The sequence below is a fragment of the Accipiter gentilis genome, chromosome 32, assembly GCF_929443795.1.
Source record: "Accipiter gentilis chromosome 32, bAccGen1.1, whole genome shotgun sequence".
NCBI classification, from domain to species: domain Eukaryota; kingdom Metazoa; phylum Chordata; class Aves; order Accipitriformes; family Accipitridae; genus Astur; species Astur gentilis.
The window spans coordinates 3,179,655-3,198,983 of NC_064911.1; the positions used below are offsets into that span (position 1 = coordinate 3,179,655).

The window sequence follows — 19,329 nt, forward strand, 5'->3', positions numbered from 1 at the left end:
TCCCAATTAATGCTGCTTGCTACAGTGTGCTCCCCATGCATGAGAGAGCAGTTGCATGTTTGTGCACCCTTCCCTCGCTCTTCCCTCACACTCCCAACATCATGCCTGCATCTGTCCCTGCTATAGCTTAAATACATAACTTGCACCAAGAAAACCCTAACATTTAGTACAAGCCAACTTTCCTGACAGCAATAAATCTAACTCAACCAGCTCATGGGAACTTGTATGCTGTTCTCAGCTGTGTTGCATCTGATGTAGGACACCATCCTGCACGTCTGTGTTCACAGGATCAAGATTATCCAGTCTGGGGAGGATGGTTTCAGGCTCCTCAGACTAATGCAACCAGTAAGTTGTCTGTCTTACTTTGGTACAGAATCCGCTCTGCGTAATTAAACATTTCAGCAAAACATTCTAGGTTGGAAGCATAGGTTTTAACCTTTATGGGACAGCCCATATCTGTACACTGAGATCAGTGGAATCTCTCTGATGGTCTTCAGGGATCAGTGTTACCCATTAGACCAACTGCCAGTAAAACCAACAACCCCTCATATCTACAATTGCAGCAAAAAGGAAAATACCATTCACAATGCATTACTTGCTTGGTATTACTGTCTATAGGTCAATGAATTGCAGGGGCCAGTGCTTTAGACTTTGATTGTCTAGAAATACATAGTAAGTGACAACAGTAAATTCTAATTCACACTACTCTGTTTGTGGTCCTGATAATGTCCCAGCCCATCAACATCAGGCTTTGTGGCATTTGTCCTTGCCTTGTGTGGCTGTCCAACTCTCACGCTTAGGTCAGGGTTATGTCAACCCTTGCACAATAGCCTCTTTTCCCATTTTTTTTTCTTCTGACACTTCCTTTGTTCCATCTTCTTGCTGTACCAGAGTTTAAAATGTAATTAGGTAGTGCCAGCAGACCAAATCCTTCTTTGTTACAGGGAAGTGAATGCAGAGTTATGCTCTTGTCTGAAGTGGATTAATGCCCTGTTGTTACTGTAGTCAGCGTTGAATCTGATGTGCAACTTCTGTGGAGGCAATAGCTCAATGTGAGCCGCTCCCCAAGCACTCCAAAATGAGCCCTTTCTTTTTTTGTGGGAGAAGACATAAAAAACCATATTGATTAAACCAGGACAAGCTAAAATAAATGCAACAATCTTCCTAGTCAAGCAGAACCTGAAGTATTAAAAAAAGAAATGCATATTTCCTTCTGCGGGATATCTATGGGCTTCTCTTCAGACAGCAATACAGCTGCTGGTACTTATGGCTCTGTGAAGCCCTTAAGTCTTGTGGAGTGCTCAGATGCTGCTGCATGTTCTGTAACAACTTCTGTCCCTGGTATTAACAAGCCTATGTCCTAATTGATGAAAGCATTCATTTTTTGTGTTTCCCAGAAAATGAAAACCAGAGAGGCTGACAACTTTCAGGATACAAAATGAATGTCGTGCTTTTTCACCCCCCTTCCCCTTACCTGCTTAAGGATTTCCGCTGCTGTTTCATGTGAGCAATCAAATATCACATAGAACTCCTTGCCCTTCTTCATCTCCTTGAGTAAAGGCCTGGCATCTTTATTCCCAGAGGGCAGCTGGCGGATTTTGATTTTAATGTTGTATCTAGAAGGGGCTTTGATGAGCTCTTGCAGGCGAATTAGACCTGAAAAATTATATGCAGTTATACAACTAACCATTCTGTGCAATGAGTAGTTGTTGTCACTTAAACAGGGTCTCTTATCAGTCCCAATGTATTTCACATACCCTAAGGGTAGTTGTTAGTCTCATATTTGCCACCTCCTAACTAATATTGTCTTAGCTTTTCCTTTTCATGGTTATACTTGGCTTCAACATCTAAATATTCTGAAATGTATTTTTAATTGGTTGACTATAGGATATGTTTGTACTGATGCTATATTGCTACGATTTACTGCAAAAAGGATATAATGTTTCTTCCCTGGTACCTAATAATTATTTTGTTATTAAACAACAAGAACATAGAGTTGAAGAAACCTCCTTACTAACTTTCCTACCTAATGTCAAGCATGAGCAGGTGAGGGGTGTTAGAGGGAGAAAAATGTTCAATGGCCAGCACCTCCACTGTAGCTCACTTAGAAGCCAGTGGTTAGCCTGAGTGGCACTTATCAATAATTATTCTTAATAGCCATCCGTATGGCTCTCACTGTCCTCATTTCAGCATACATTGCAATACCCTGGAGAAGAAGCCTTAAATTTTTCTTACCATCAGTTTAGAGATAAAAAGCCTGAAGGCATAGTGACTTGCGTAAGGTCACTCAGCAAGTCTAAGATCTTATAAAGAACTGAAATATTCTGAGATCCAACTCAACATCTGTAAATACAAGAATACATGATTTCTAAGTCTATGTCTTCAGCTGGTACAAATCTACATGGCTTATTTGAAGTTAGTGGAGCTCAGCCGGTTGAAGATGTCTCCAAGTATTTAAACACAGTGCAATTCTACTAGCTAATTCAGCACTCCTATGTAATTTGTACTGCCTCCAAAACCTAAGAAAGATAGTTAGGAGTTCTTTGAGGTGTGTGATTACAGTCTCTTTCTCATTATCCATGAATGTAATTTACCCACAAAAAACTCATGATCTCCTGCTGAGTGAAAGTAAAAGGCTGCCTTAAAAATATGTGTAAAGAGAGAGAGAATGCAGGCAAGAAGCACTTCTGGAACAAAAACTGAACAAACTGTTAATATGAAAACACTCATTGCTCTCCTGCTGGGAGTGGGTATATATTTGTCTTGTGCGTGAATGTCCTTGGTTGAATGGTCCAATAGTATATATAAGGCAGATGAAGCATCGCTGTTTTACTGAGGTTGGTGAGTGATTGCTATGTTGAGAACTGTTGGCTTTCACTCAAGCACTGGCAAAGTGTTTTGAAAAAAAAAACTTTCCCTCCGCCTGCAATGCTGGGTCTGTTCTTTGTAGGTTTTCAAGTATCAACAATCAATATAGAATATTAAGCATCATGAGTATTCAAATGTAAATTACTGCACACGCTGTGAGATCAGAGCCTGGCTGGAAGCCAGCCTGTGTAAATATGAAATAATTTGAGCTCATTATTATGAGAATGGGGCACACACTTCCAACACTGTTATTTTTCTGGAGGACCAGGCAAAAGCCTGAATCAACTGAGTGCCAGCATAATTGATAGCACAGGGGAATAACCATCAGCACTCTCCTTCCTCTTCCTCCCCCGTCAACAAGTCCAAACCCTTGGACATGATACCACCATGTCTTGATTTGGGACAAAGCTTAAATTTGAAGTGCTTAGTCTGACTCCTGGCGGGAGTGGGGACGGCCTGGACAAGTGCAGTGCTTAGGGCAGTTGCTTTTCTCTCGCTTGGTAAGACCATCTGGAGCTCAGCCTACGACAGGCAGGAGGCATCGCGGACTGCCCACGAAGCTGGAAAGGAAGTAGCGGCCACGCTAGCAAGGGGTAAAAAATCACATATTCTGGGCATCAGCCCCCTATCTGAAAATTGGGTGATGTGACCTGAAGAAAGACACAGAACTGAGCTGGAGAAGGAACATGGATAGGAAAGATGTTGTAGAGTCTGGCCAGGTGGAAGCTGCGGTGACTGAGCATGAACTGTGGAGGGCCTGAAGAGAGTGTTAGCCAGTCCTACTGAAAGAAAGGCTCAGTTTGGGGCTTCAGAAGGGAATCTGTAAGGATGGAAACCAGATTTGTTTCAGTAACTTTCCTGGCCTACTGTCTGTATTCTGCTGCCTTTTACTCAGACATGTAAACACTTTCTTTTTTTCCTTCGGAAACAGGGTTGGGAACTTCCTGTATTGTTGATAAAGTATCTTGTGGTCTGTAACATTAATGGATTCAGTAAGCCTTGGGGTTGGATTTCCTACCACAATTAGTGGTCTGATCAAGAGAAATGGTTTGCTCTAACAGTTGAGTAAAATATTAAAATACGTGAGTGTCTTTGAATATTTAATATCATTTCATGATGTCTAGAACTATTGCAAGTTGTGTGTGATGTATTTAGGAGTTGAAACATGCCTAACATAAACACAGTGTTCCAACAGGCAAATAATCACACACATTGGCAGTAAGCATGGTAGTGTGTGTTGTTAGAAAGTGTTCACCTCCCCATTTCCCCCCCCGCTTTTTTTTTAATTAAAAAAATGTACAGTTAATTCAGCCAGACTTAAAATTGAATAAATGTTTTTACTACTTTGGGACAAAGTACTCCTTTTATTAGAACACTGTGTTAGGGTTAGCAAAGTTAGATGCCTCTTGTAACTGCAAGTTCAAAGAAAGAAAATTCAGTAAGAACTCAAATTGTGCCCTGTACAAATTAATTGAACTGATGTGACAAAAAGATTTAGTTCCCCTCAGCCTTAAACAAATGCTGGGGCAGCAGGCTAACAAGTGGGGAAAGTCAGGGATTCTTACAGAAGATGAGGAATTTGATGCATTTGCCCTTCTCAGCACCTGGTACGTTAAAATTATTGAATTCAGGGAAAATAGATCAAAAACGGAGCCAAACCTGCACTGACAGAAGGCAGTGTTATTCCTTTTGTTTGAGTTGTTGATAACTGAGACAGAGTCATGTGTCTGTTACAGATCAATATGCCAAATAACAAAGTGCAAAAGTGGGATATTGGAAGGGTTCTGTTACAAACCACTAAATTAAACCAGAAAACATTATGTCTACCCAGTTCTAGCATGTGAAAAGATAAACCACAATTTATGGAACGTAAGTTTGGGAAATGCATGCTCAATGTATCATTCAGTCCACTGCAAGTTTTCATTAGATCATTTTTAAACTTCAGAAGACAATTTTTTGCCTTACACAAAGACATTGCACTTGATATAAACTAAGTCTTTTTCAATACCTTGATGAAAAATAAACAGGAATTAATAATCAGAATGAAGGCGGATTATGGCCTGGGGACTCTGAACATAACATGAATTATGCTTAATATGGAAAAAAGGAGCACAGTCTCAACCTGAAAAATAAATACATTTGCTTAGGAGTCTTATTTTTCCCTAGCATTGGAAAGCTATAGGCATTAATGAGACGGACGAGAATTTCAGAAAGAGAACACTATAAGATGTTTAAATAAATATTTACTCTATAGCCAGAAGCCATTAATTTATTATTAAGAAAGATGACTTTGGATGAAAGTCCATCTTTCAATGGCACAGTAAGGACAGCAATTAATAATAAAACTCAGCTGTAGTGCACTTTTCTATTCTTACTTATATTGAAGTTTAAGAGAGAGGGTAAAAAACCTGATCAGCTCAACTGAGGAAACATGAAGGAATTTTGCAAATGTATTTTAGGAACAAAATACAAGCTTTATAACTGCTGTAGGTCCCTTTGGAGGAGACAGTAAAGTTGTTTAACATGGTGCATTTGGTATCATTTAACATGATATTTGATAAGAAAGCAGGATGAGTAAGTACTTCCTATTACAAATGTAATTTTTAGCACTACAGGTTGCAGGTTTTCTAGACCTGCTTATATCAAATTTGCTTATCATTGGCAGTCCTATAGAGTCCACTCAGTAGATTACTAACACTCAACAACTAATGTGATAAATATTGGAGCCTTGAGTCAATTCTAGAAGATTGGAAAAAAATGTTAATATTTTGTCAATATCAGAAAGGGTATGTGAGATAACACAGAACGGCTTACCCCAGTGTAAGCACTGGACAAGCTAAGAGTAAAGCTGGTATGGTGGTAAAAGGCTGAAGAATGAAAACATGGGACTATAATTATGAGAGATGTTATGCTGGCAAGGGGAGATAGCTCTGTATCACACCAAGTGCCTTTGGTGTTACAAGTTCTGTTGACACAGATAGCTCCCTAGATGTAAAGCGCTTGTCCCTGGGAGGTGTCCATCTTCATATGTGATACAACTTGTTCATGAAAAATGTGGGACTATAAAATAATCATTTGCTAGGTCTCAAAAAGCAGATGTCAACGAGAAAGCCTTATTAAACAGTGGAGGTCTGTGAAAGCTGGTGCTAAGCCAGTCAGACATTTGTAGTGCTCTTTTCTCTGCATGCACCCCTAAATCATTGACTGGAAAAAAGTTATGGCTGAAAAGCATTTGGATGACAAAAACTGGCAGTATGGTAAATAGTGTTTGTGATAAGGAGGGTAGGCACAAGGGATTTGGATCATTTGGAAACATGAGCTCACTCAGATGAACTGGGGTTTTTAACATTGCTTAGTCCAGACTCTGCATTTCCATTTCCATTTCCATTGATGGATGTGTCCATGCAGCAGTGAAAACCGTAACTACAGGAGGTGAACAGCTAGAGCTCGGCAAACTGGCACAGTATGTGGCCTCTGTGCTGGAGCTGGCCATGACGGCACATAAGCTTGCAGCAGTGCTGTAGTGTAAAGGATGAAAGCAGGATTTTCCACACTTAATCCTCAAAATAGTCTGTTAATCTGGAGCAAGGCTAATCTCAAACTGAATAATCTGGGTATGGATCACTGGAAATTTACTGTTACAGCTATGAGTTCATTGTTTGTTTAGGAATGAAGCTAATCTTCACATACAATTAGTCTCTAAGAAAAAAAAGGTTAATATGTTTTTTCTTCTTGTAGTGTAACAATGTCAAACATGAGAGATGAGAAATAAAAAGAGTTTGAGTTAAATGGTGTCACTCTAGCTCAAAATCCAAAGGTTACTTATATTGAACAAAGCTGACCTGTTTACTTTCCTGACTCCAAGTTAATAAGATGATTGATGATTAATTTACTTTCTAAATATCTCTGCAAATGAAGTCTCTTCAATATCAGTCATTTTTGTAGCTGAACACGTACACAACACTTAGTGTTTTGGAAGGTTAATTTGCTAATGGAGTAGGCTGAAAAAGACCTCTACTTGTTTATCCATGAGTATATTTTGGTATACAGTGCTAGGAGCCCAGCAGAAATCCTGCTGAGCTAGACCATCATAATGGAAATGCAAGAAGACTGCTGCAGTAAGCCCAGCCTGACTGTCTTTCTCTTCTACCTCCAACCCTCTGGTGTACTCTCTGAGTCCAAGGTGAGCAGAATATTGGCACTAAGATCTGCCTCTTGGATCCAGGAGGAAACATGTGCTTCTTTTGTGCTGTCAACAGTGCAGAAAGAGATACAACATTTTTAGCCTTAAAATTGAGGTTTGGCTTTTTTTTAAGCAGAATTCTGTCTTTCAGACATGTTTTTACAACATGATTTTAATATACATGCTTTTTTTTTGCATACTCCCTTTAAAGACTTAAGCAGATGCCTGAGCTCATGGCTCATCCAGGTTTGTTTTATGCCATTATCAAAGAATCAATTTAAATGTTACTTGCACATCCGTAGAGCTCTAGAAGTTGTTATACTTCTGTGGGCAATGGGAAGAGAAAGGGGAATGCAAGTCTCAGAGTGGGGTTGACAGAGAAGTGCTTAGTTTGCACCACTGACCACTAAGGCACAACAGGATTTTTCAGAAATGCATATGGTTCAGCTACCCCTTTACCATAAGTGTTGAAGGATGGTGGTGAGGGTTTACAGCGGAAAAACTGTCAGTGTAAGTCTTATTTGGTTGGCTTTACTTTCTTCATCTCTACAGTTATGATGTCTCCAAGAAAATCTTTTCTGCTGCATGGAATGTGCCCTTATCTGTAACTTTGTGCCCTGCAAAAAACAATCAGTTAGCAAGCCCTGCTTAGTGCTTCCTATGTGGTGATGGGAGAGCTGTAGACCTCTCTGAGCTCTTAACGGTTTGTTTACATGCACACCTTTTCTTGTGAAGCCAGGTTATGGACCCTTGATCCATGACTGAGTCTACACTGTAGGAGAGAGAACGTTCCCTGCAGTCATGCTTGAACAAATTTTCCTGTGTAATCCTGCTGGACAGGACTCCTTCTGAGAGCAGTTTAGGTATGTAGTCTTCTCAATGACCAGAGCAGCTAATACATTGCTCAGAAACAAATACAGTACAGTATATGGTATCAGCTACAGGGGTAGTAAAGCCTATACACGTAAAGACATGCAACAGTGGCTTGGACTCCCTTATACATTGACACCCTTCCACAGTCTCTGTGCATTAAAAAAAAAGTCCTAGTCTCTGATAAGCTTTTAATTCACTTGTTCCCAGGAATGAGTTTGTTATTCTCTTTTTTTCTATTTTTAACCTGTGAATAAAAAGGCACATGTTACTGATACTGATTGTCCATGGTATGTTACTGGACAGCTATGACTACTGTGTGCCCCAGGGGGAGGTTCTTGTCATAAAGAATTAATGATCTGCTGTGAGTTAAGAGTCCCAGGCTGGAAACATCTTGTGCTGCTTTTGGCTGGGATAGAGTTAATTTTCTTCACAGTAGCTAGAAGGGGGCTATGGTTTGGATTTGTGCTGAAAACAGTGTTGACAATACAGGAATGTTTTTGTTATTGCTTACACAGAGTCAAGGCCTTTTCTGCTTCTCATCCCATCCCACCAGCGAGGAGGCTGGGGATGCACAAGGAGTTGGGAGGGGACACAGCTGGACAGCTGACCCCAGCTGACCAAAGGGATATTCTACACCATATGATGTCATGTTCAGCATATAAAGCTGAGGGAAGAAGAAGAAAGAGGGGGGGATATTCAGCCTGATGGCATTTGTCTTCCCAAGTAACTGTTACACATGACAGAGCCCTGCTTTCCTGGAGATGGCTGAACACCTGCCTGCCGATGGGAAGTGGTGAATGAATTCCTTGTTTTGCTTTGCCTGCATGTGTGGCTTTTGCTTTACTTATTAAACTGTCTTTATCTCAACCCACAAGTTTTCTCAGTTTTACTCTTCCAATTCTCTCCCCATCACACCAGGGGGAGGAGTGAGCAAGCAGCTGTGTGGTGCTTAGTGCCAGCTGGGGTTAAACTATGACACATTTACACAAATTGCAACTTTCAGATTCAGTCTTCAGTACCCAGCTGACAAGTGAGTTGACTTTCTGAGCGTTTCAAGGAACAAGGTAGCCTCTACGTTAAAAATGCTGCAGCTTGAACTTTTGGGTTGTAGATGCATCCCTTTTAAGATCAACCCCTCGTTGAAAGGGGGAATCCCTAATCAGTCCCACACTACAGTATTTATCAGTTTGAAGCTGTGTTAGTTGTTCCACAAATAGGAAGCAAAACATGACTGAGTATTCAAAATCCAGGAGCTACCTGCTGGTGACTTCTTAAGGTCTGATGAAATGAACAGCTTTCCAAAAGCCATAGCAGCAGAAGAATAGCTGAACCATCAGAGATATTTTTCTTCTATATTCTGGGAAAAACTGCTGTAAGTATGCCAAACCGAACTATCACAGGCACTCTCTCTCACAGAATTTGTTCATGTATGTACATTAACAGAAGTACATGATCTGCAGTGCACCAGTACTACTTACCTGTGCTGTCTTCATATACTACTGTTACTATTTTCCAGTTGTAGTATAGTACAAGATCCAAAACTGCTCTGCTGATGGCTGCATAGTCTGGATAGAGGTTGATATAAAATGCGTCTTTGTTATCCACTGTAGGGTGCTTCCATCGGGTCTGAATATGCGGGACTTCAAGCGCATTGCAAATGGACTGCACTGCGCTGACGGAGGAGCTGTGGGAAGGTCCGAACAGAGCAGCTACACCAAGAGCAAGCTGGTCGCATGCTGAGGGGGAGAGGAAGAAGCTTTTAGCTGGCAAAAGCAAGTAACTTGTGTGATGTTTACTGAGAATATTTATTCTCCATCCATCCCTATCATTTCAAAGTAAGAATGGGTAACCATGTTGCTCCCAAACCCACTGAGAGATTTGCAAATAGTTCCTGAAAATGGCTTTACTGATTAGCGTTATATCCTAGAACCTGCTTGCTACAAATAAAAACCAAAACAGCTTCTCTGCTCATTACCTTCAGATCACATTGATTCCTAAATTGCCTTTCTCAGAATGGCATTATCCTGGAGAAACCAGGAGCTCTCTGGCTATGGACTTGCCAAAAGGCCGTCATATGAATTAAGTTTCATGGCAGCATAACAGGAAATATGTTCATGGAGTTACAACAGAGACTTTACAGATTCCCTCCATGACTGGCAAGCTTCTACCCATGTGAGTTGCTTTAATTTCAGGCTACTGAAGGAATATAAACAGTAAAGGGCACTATGATTCATGGCTCTCCATAATCTGTGTTTACAAAACAGGCAGTAAAGCCTAAAGCCCTTAGTAATGACACAGGGAAATAAAGAACCAACAGACACTGACATTTTAATACCTTTCCAAATCAGTCAAATGCTAGTATCAACAAAGGTTTCTTTCTCCTTGTGCCTATATCTCAGGCAAAAGAATCCCTCCTGTAGGTGTCTTTTCATTTTTCTTTCCCTCCCATGTCTTTTCAGGCTAACAGACAGAAGATGAAGTAATATTAATTACTTTTGTCCACTAGTAAAATTTACTGCAAATGTTTCTAATAAGGTCTTTATTGACTGTGACAAAGCCCTGCACTGAGTTGCAGTGCTGTACTCTTTGTAAGGTAGTTCTCTGTGGAAAATTTAGAAATTACAGTGATTGGATGAAATACTAAGTACACAAACATCCACAATGAGCTGAGATTTTTTAAATTAATATTTAGCTCTCTGATAGTAATAGACTATGACAGAAAATCAATTGTTTTCTGTTTTCAGTCTACAAATGAGTGCTTTACAGACAGCATAAAATGCACAGGTTTCCAAGGTTTAATTCAGAAGGCTTTGTAAAGGATCACAGGTTTTAATGTGCAAATTGCATAAATAATATCAATAATTCATGATGAGAAGAAATTACTACTGTCTGAATGTATTCCTTGTATGTAAAAATATTTATAATGAGCTCCCTCCTACAGATCAAATGGAGAAGGTACTTTCACAACAGTCACAGAAGAGATTCTCACACTACAGGGAATCTAAAATCCTGCCTCTCTGGATTATATGGATTATAAATCCAGCATACTTGATTTTTCATAGCATATAGTTCCAGCATATAGCTGATACTTGAAAAAGAATGCAATAAAGAGAATTTAAAGCTATTTTTCATGTTCTTTGAAAGCAATCTCCTTTTTTCCAGTCTTTAGTAAGAAACTAGAGTACCATGAGGAGAATTTAGTAGCTTAGATGTTTGGAAGGTGACAGTTTACCAGCATTCTAGCATGATTTGTGACGTTTATTTTCCGGCCTTCATTTGCCTTATAGCAGACACATCTTTTGCCTTATAGCAAGCATATCTTGTACCATTTACAGTGATAGATGTTATAGTGAAGTGCAAAGCCCATCTGCAAAGTCTTAGGGACTTATGAGTCTTTCTTCAGACTTGTTTGCATAAGATTGTGTGCACACCATGTAATTCCAGGAACCAGATTGCTGTACATAAAATTTTAGCAAACTTCAAGGTTGCCTCCTAGAGGTGAAGAGCTACACTGTGCTTGAGGAGAGTTGTGACTTTTTTCCCCTTTCTGTTTTGGTCTGCAAGTAAATTAGACACAAGTAAATTGGATCATAATTTTCCCTCTGAGAATAATAAAAGAATAGGCAAAAAAATTCCAAACTTGTCCACTCTAATTCTTGTAGTTGTTTATCACAGAGAAACTTACTTCTATGTCTAACCCTCTGAAGCATTAATATTTCAGGACAGGGAGACTATTGGCCTCTGTTCTTAAAAGTACAATAGAAATAATTTGTTATGAATAATGGATATCTGTGTGTGTGTGTGTGTGCGTTGTGACATCCCACTGTGCTCCCTGTTAGTCCGTGATCATACTCTGCAGAATTCCAGGTGGCAAATCTATCTTTTGGAAAGAAAAATGGGTTGGACTTGCCACCTTCCATCTGGGACTCTTAGCATGCAGACAGTATGTAGGTGTTTTATCAGAAACTAGATGACAAGTCCAAGTCCAGCTTCATTCTTAGTTCAAATAACTTTGGAAGATGAATTTTATGTTACCATTCACATATACATGTTACAATTGGAGCAAAAAAGGAGACTAGGCTGGGGAAAGGTAGTACAGAACATGTGTGTTACTGACACAGTAATTGAGATAATTACCTCTTCTGGAGGCTTCAAAACTATCAAAAAGGTTAATTCTCTGGATGTCATAGGTTAATGTGGTATTAGGCATCAGTGTTCTGTTTCTATTAATGTTGGTGACTGCAAACTTGAAAGCCAATTCTTCAATATTAACAGGTTCATTTTCCACAGTTTCAAATATCCCTCCTGTTGAAACAGAGATAAATGAGAAGTATTATTCACTTCTTCATCACTGTACATAAAAAGAGAAAAATAAATTATGAGCAGTAATAATCTGAGTGTTCATAAAGGAAAACAGTTAAAATCGTTAAAAGCACTACAGCAAAAACTTATTGGATCATTAGTTTTTATCTACAGTGTCACTGTAGGTTAACTCAATATCATGAATGCTGCTTAGACAAACATCTGTGAAAGATGATGCATATTTATTATTCAGGATTTTCAAAATAAAATTTTTAAATGCCTGTGAAAACTTCTATCAAATTCCCAACTAATGAAAGTAGTGATATTCTTAGGTCTTGTTCCCCCTGCTCCAATCTAATCCATGTTTAGAGATGAAACTTGGATGTGTTGGAGATGTTTTCTGAAGTGTTTCTGCAAATCTTGGCAGTACAAGATCCACATTCAGAAGTGACTTAGGAGTTTAAGTAGAAATGGACTGAAAGTTTCCACTCGAGGCTGGTGTTTTAGTAGGGCTTTGGTTTTTTATAAAACTTAGGCAACATTGTTGGCCATTTCTCAGTTTGCTCAGGGACAGGTGAGTATTTTTACTTTTTCAAAGCTCGTTGCTGAATGAACTGAATTTGTTGATATAGAACATAACTGAAACACACACTGCTCCCACAGGTTTCACCTCTGTGCCAAAGTGTCGAGTGATCTCTCCAGTGGTGTAGCATCTACGGGTATCATGATGACGCTAGTTTAAAAGTCTTCTTCCAAGGACAGTGCTGAATCTAGCACAATTGCTCTCAACTTCCTATCATCCTCTATACTCTTCTTCCAACATCTATTTTGAACTATTTGAACAAAGACATGTCCCAACCCATTCTGTGCAATCCCAGCTGGGCAACTGCTTTTTGAGTGCTGCTTGATTTGTCAGAATTTTCTCTACATTTCAAACTGAAATTGTATACACTTCCTGTTCTTTTTTAAAACAAATGAGGTGAATCTGAGCTTTTCTTTAACCTGGAAGCAAGTTTTCCAGAAGAGGACCTGTAAATAACCAATCTGAATTTTGGAAGCATTCTGAATGTTTTGGCATATACTCGGAGATGGGGAAGGTGGCTATGTTTCAAGCCAACAACAGGCTGTCCCACTTATATGGGGATGTCTACTCCCTCTAGCCTCTAGAGACTTTATTATGCCAACAACACATTCAGGCTGTCTAGGAGCACTGGGATTTGATGAATGCATAACAAACACAGCTAATTTGAAAAAAAAAAAAGAGCTCCTTTAAACAGCAATCTCCAGCTTCAGTACTTGATTTTGCAAGTATAATTTACTCATTTAGTGCAAGTCACTAGAGAATACTTTGGATTTCTCAGTTACATATTTTCGCATTTCCCCATGTGAAATCTGAGCCCTAGATATTCACTTTATATTTTCTGAGCATCAGAATGTATTCAGCTAATGCGCTGCAATCTCTTGCAATTTTGATGTCACCAGTGTAGGAATAGTGCAGTGGTTAGTTGACAATCAGGAAATGGGGACACAGTGGAATTAAAACCTGTTTCGAATTTTAACTCAGCAATGAAAACACTGGTGGCTATCAATCCCAAGTTGGCAATGTAATCTCTAGCTACTCTTGAATACACAGCATTATATTATCTGTCAAACCCATATATAACAATACCTTAACATGACTTAGGCAATTTTGCCAACTTAAGCAATTTTCTTGTTCACTGTATCTACTTCTCATTTACTATATGCATGTATTAAAACCTTAAAGACTTTCTGGTTGGTTTTTTTCCCCTCCATCATAAAATATACAAGTGATTACAGGAGACTGTGACACAGAGAAATAGCTGAAAAAAAAGTTGAAATGCTGGTTTTGGAATCAAATGTAAAACCTCATGTGGAATGTTGAGAGTCAGCAGGATTTTCCAGATTTGCAAACTATAGGATTAGCAGAAGGAAAAAAATCTAATGCCTGTTCATTCAGATCTCATAATTCCTCATCCCAATGATGACACCAACAAGTTTACTACTTTTCTAGTTAAAAAATAAAATTTGCTTTCCCTGAGGCAGACAAGTATTTTTGGTTAGCTATAATGCCAGCTTGGGGTTGGGACAGCAAGATACAACTGTTGTATTTTGCTTGGACCCTTACTAGAATTAGCAGAACATTGTTTTGTAAGGCAAGGTGGAAGTCACTGAGTATAATGGACAGCCTGAGAGAATTTTCTAATAAGACAGGGAGACTACCATCTTGGAAACAATTATTGTGCTGGGCTTGTATTAATTTCTTTTTCTCTTCTTTTTTTTTTTCTCTTTTTTTCTTTTTTTTTCAAATTAGAACAACTTCTTTCAACCACCCTTGAGGTAACCTTCATACCTGTACATACACAAGCACTTTCATGTTTTAGGACTAGAACTTTTTCTAGACCTCTAATCAGTTGCCTATTAAATGGAGATTAATATTAATTGATGTATATCCGTGAACTATTTATACTTCATTAGCAGAATTTTGCAGAATTTTTGCTTGGTCCCTTTTAAAAAAGATTAGAAGTTCACTGGGCAGAGGGAAGGAGTGGAGGGAAAGGAGGAGTGATGGAAAGAGGGAAAGCATTGCATGGATGCATTTCCTAAGCAAACTAATCAAAACTGCATATGTACTATCACATACACATCAAATATATTCAGATAGGTCTCTCTGAATGTCAGCTGTATAACCAGTACGTTGGTACCCCCTCAACATATTTTCCAGGTTCCTTTTGTACGTGTTAACATAGCAGTAAAGCACAGACGACTTTGGTTACATGCTTTCAATTGCTGGTGAGATACTCTGGATAGGTCTGGTGTAAGAACAGGACAGCTAGTCAAGAGGTTCATAATCTTACACAGAAAATTTAGTTCAGCTGAACTGGAGATGCTGAATAGGGGGCCATTTAAAGTCTCTGAGAAGTAGTGCTCCCTCTCCTTGCTAGGATGGGGAAGTTTTGAGACCACAAAAGTCATTCTTCCAAGTCAGTAAACATTTACTTGACTGAATGAATGTTCTCCTGATTAAACCCTAAAGTAAGCACAAAGAGCCATGCCCTGCTGCCCACGAACAAAGTAAACGAGATAGTTTATGGAGGAAGTTTTGCTTCCTGTGAATGAAGTTTGGGATAGTTGCACTGTGAAAAGCTTGAACTGCTACCTATTTGAGCTTGACTTTTCTGTTGGGACCTATGTGTGCAAAAAAGAGTTGAATCAGTCTATAAATTTGCATCACAAACAAGCCAGCAGATAAAATCTGGCTGTTCTGTGCTGTTGTATTTTCATCCATGTATCCTTAATGAAATCTAGCAATTTAGTAAATAGTTCCTCTTCCCCCGTGTCCTGCTGATGACTTACAGTCAAGCTTAGAATTTATTCTAAGGTCCAGGTTAAAAAAGAAATAGCAGAGTAAGTGACAAGTTTGATGAAGAACTGTTTTGTCAGATGATTCATTTAAACAAAGTAATTACTGTACAACATTTTAAAAACAAATTAACTACAGGATTCTACAAGGGAAGGAAAAAAATCAATATTAACTCAAGATATAAATAATGCTCCAGAAATGAGGCTATTATTGCTAAGCACAAAAACAAGCACTGCCTTTCAAGGTAGGCTGCTGGTAGCACATACAAGGGACAAAGCTTAAATTTTTGGGTCCTCCCTTTCATCTTTCTCCCCTCCTGCCCACTTACTCAGCCAGATAGTGAATCTGCTGCAGCAGCTTCGGCTGACCAAAAGCTGCCTAGTCCTGGTTAGTGGCAAACCTGACCTTTCTTCTGCACAGGCACTACATCTGCCCCCATTATGAGTGGGATCGGCTGCCTGAGTCAGCGGGAAGCCGCCCACCCCAAACCAGGTAAGTGCCAGAGCTATAGGGGTTGCTCTGCTTCACGTGGATGTCAACACCTCCCAGAGTTGTTTCACCAGTTACAGCTGGGGAGCAATGCCAGATGTAGGTTACCCCATCCTACTGCACACAGGGAGTAACTCTCCACCAGCCACATGTGAGCACATCAGTGGGATAAGCCCACATTCATGTCAACTTAACCAATAACCCTCCTTCGGCTCATGTGTGTGAGGAAACCTTTCACTTTAAGCATTTAATTTATAAAGCGATGCCTGCAAGCATGAAGGAAAAAGCTGTATCTGCCCCTACTTTTAATTTAGCTGTGGAAAGTAAGAGGAAAATGACTACCTGGCTAATGTTGCTCTGACAGAAATGAGGGCTGAGCCACACGAGTGACTGCTCAGCAGAGAGGATTGAGAAGTGCTAGTCAAACTGACCACTGTGGCAAAGCATCAGCCCCATTCATCCTCTGAAGATAAAAAAATTCTACAGCAAGTAAAATGTCAAAAATATAAAAGCACACCTCAGTAGGCACACCTGAAAAAGCAGCCTCCAGTCCTTCTGAGCAAGCAAATGTTTCCATTTAAAGGGGCCATCATGGACTGAGAGAGTTTCAGAAAAGGTCATGGCTGCATCAATTTCCATACCTCTCAAAGGGTCTCAACATTTTGCTTCAAGACAAGGCGGAGCTAGAAGCTTATTATTGGAAAAATTCTCTGTCTCTGTTTTAAAGCCAGTCATAAACAGCAACAGCTAAAAATTGACGCCCTTTCTGATGGCAGTTATCGACCTGTCTCCCTGGGCTTCTTTGGTCAGGTTTCCTCAATGCAAAATATCTCACTAATATATTTTAGTCCCAATACAGTGGATGTAGTATATTTTTTTAAGCCATGTATACATAGAAGTGCCTGAGAGCCTTGAAGGAATTTCTGTGATTTCAGTCAGTAGTATCACTTTGATGTTTTCAAAGTAAAATGCTAACTTTTCAAAATATTTTTAAAAGTCATATCCTGCTTGCAGAGAGATTTTCCTGACCTACTCCATAGCAAACTTAAGAACAGCATCTTACGGCATTGGGGGTTTTTTGTTATTTGCTACTTCCTATTAAAATACTACATAAAGCCAGATGAAATGGAGGTAGTCTTACAAAGACAGTACTGATAGCCTGCAAAAAGAGGTGTGAAAATGCCATGCTTTTTGAGTGTGGTCTATATTTTCTTCTGACACCTAAAGGAGACTAAAAGAGAAAAAACATGTTCTGCTCTTAAGCCAGCCTGAGACCTAGTGGTCACCATAGACATGCCAAAAAAAGCAGTTATTTTTCAGAGGTAGATCTTGCTCTGGGACATGCCTGTGTTCATTATCTTGGTGGATAAATTTCAAATTTCCCAATTAAATTTGTTAAAAGTCTCTCCAGCTCACTGGTGGCTGTGTGAGGCAGCTCTGTGGTAGGTCCATGTGCATGCTTACACACCAGACCAGCAGTCAACCTCCCTTTCACACCAGGAATCCACTGTGTATCACCTATTGAACTGTCCTCCAGACATTTTTTAATAATATATGTTATCACTTACATCATTCTCTCCGCTTTTGACCAGTGGAAAATGCTGGCAGTGTAGGGAAGTAATTTGCTTGTACTGTTAAAATAGAGAAAAGTGTTGCTGAATACTAGATACAGTATTCAAGGACCATAAGTCAAACCACCAGATACAATGAGATTTAAAAGATATATTGCTGGGATTTTTATTTGCTGCCAGATTTTCATCCCCCAGCATACCATCTGTTTCATACAGCCAGCAGTCCCAGCAACTTAAAGACGATAGCTCAGCTATTCATATAGGCATATGACTCCAGGAGTAGCCATATTAATACCAGCATCAAGTATTTTGATATTTCGACAGAAATTAAAGTGAGAAACAGGTGCTAAAAAACCTGAAAGCTGTATGTTGTTTACATTCTTATTCAGGTTCTACCTTCAAAAGAATGCTGTCTGAAAACAAACATGCTGACTATGCAGTAAAAAATGTTTGAAATGTTGAAACATACAGACTAAGAAGGATAGTGGAGGCAAAATATAGTTAAGATTACAATTAAGATTTTCCTTATAAAGACATAGGTATTTTTCCCTTTACTAGACAAAAAGAGGACTTTCTGAAGCTTACAGCTGTTTCCAGTTAAGGATAAAACTTTACTTCTACAAGGCTGATGTCCAGGTTTTCTTTTCTTGCTCCAAGGATTTCCTAATTTCATAGTCTCTCCTCCTGGCGAGGTGTTTGTTGCACAGGATGACACACTGAATAAGCAATGTGGAAGCACGGGGCCCACTGGATGTCATTGCTCCATCCCAGAGCTTGAGCCACCAACAGCTTTCAAAGGCAATCCAGTGCCACGACATGCAGGTGATTTGCTAGCAGGATTTCCAGAAACATCTGAACATCTATCTCCTGGAGGGATTTATGCTCTGAGAAGCCTCCCCTCCTTTCCATAGCACCGTCTGAACACCAGGAGGTCCATGAGACCTCATTAAAACCCATCTGTCAGTCACTGAAGAGAAATGAGACTTAAAATCCTAATGACTGTGCAGCTATGTGTCACTGGTTTCCCAAAAGAGAAGCTGTTGCTGATGCCAAGTTAATGTAGGAGATTCATAAAGCCAAATTAGCATGCAGTTTGCCCTTGCTCTCTGTCAATATAGATATGGACTCACACCGCTCTGCTGGTGGGATGGCTATGGACTCACACACACCTCTCAAACATAGCAGGGCTAGCAGAGTGGTAGGGGTAGACCTGCTAGCCCAAAGAGGAACAGGGCAGAGCAAAACAGTGTTTATGAAGTTTTTTTCTGCAGATAATGTCCACTTACAGAGTTAAAGAGTGTGCCACTTGGACTGAAACCACTCACTACAAGAAATCCCCCCCAAGCATTTTTCTCCATCTTTGCCTCTGACCAGAGGACATATTCTCCTGTGCAATGAGGAGTCTGAGAGCTGGTGCAATTGCACTCATTACAGAGCTAAGTCTGGGCATTAAGCTGACTGGAAAAGAATAATCAAATAAGTTGTTACTTAAAGGCTTACCTTTAGCAGACAGTTTAACAGTATCTTTCTTTTTAAAGTTAGCTCACTGACTGTGTAAGATTAGTCCAGAAATTGGCTATTATTTCTAATTTATACATGACCTAAAAACTACTGTTATGTGTTTGTGCATATGAAAAAAAAAAGTTTCTCATGAAGAATCA

General features: G+C 39.5%; 1 protein-coding gene across 5 annotated transcripts in view; it reads right to left on the reverse strand.

The window, feature by feature from the left end:
* GRIK1 (glutamate ionotropic receptor kainate type subunit 1) overlaps positions 1-19,329 on the reverse strand; it is a 172,777-nt gene that overhangs the window by 66,567 nt on the left and 86,881 nt on the right. For all 5 annotated transcript variants that reach the window (XM_049835116.1, XM_049835114.1, XM_049835118.1 and 2 more), the window contains exons 2-4: positions 12,062-12,229; positions 9,403-9,660; positions 1,475-1,656 (exon numbers count right to left, since the gene is read on the reverse strand). In XM_049835116.1, the coding sequence (XP_049691073.1) occupies positions 1,475-1,656; positions 9,403-9,660; positions 12,062-12,229 (608 nt within the window). The remainder of the gene's footprint in view (positions 1-1,474; positions 1,657-9,402; positions 9,661-12,061; positions 12,230-19,329) is intronic.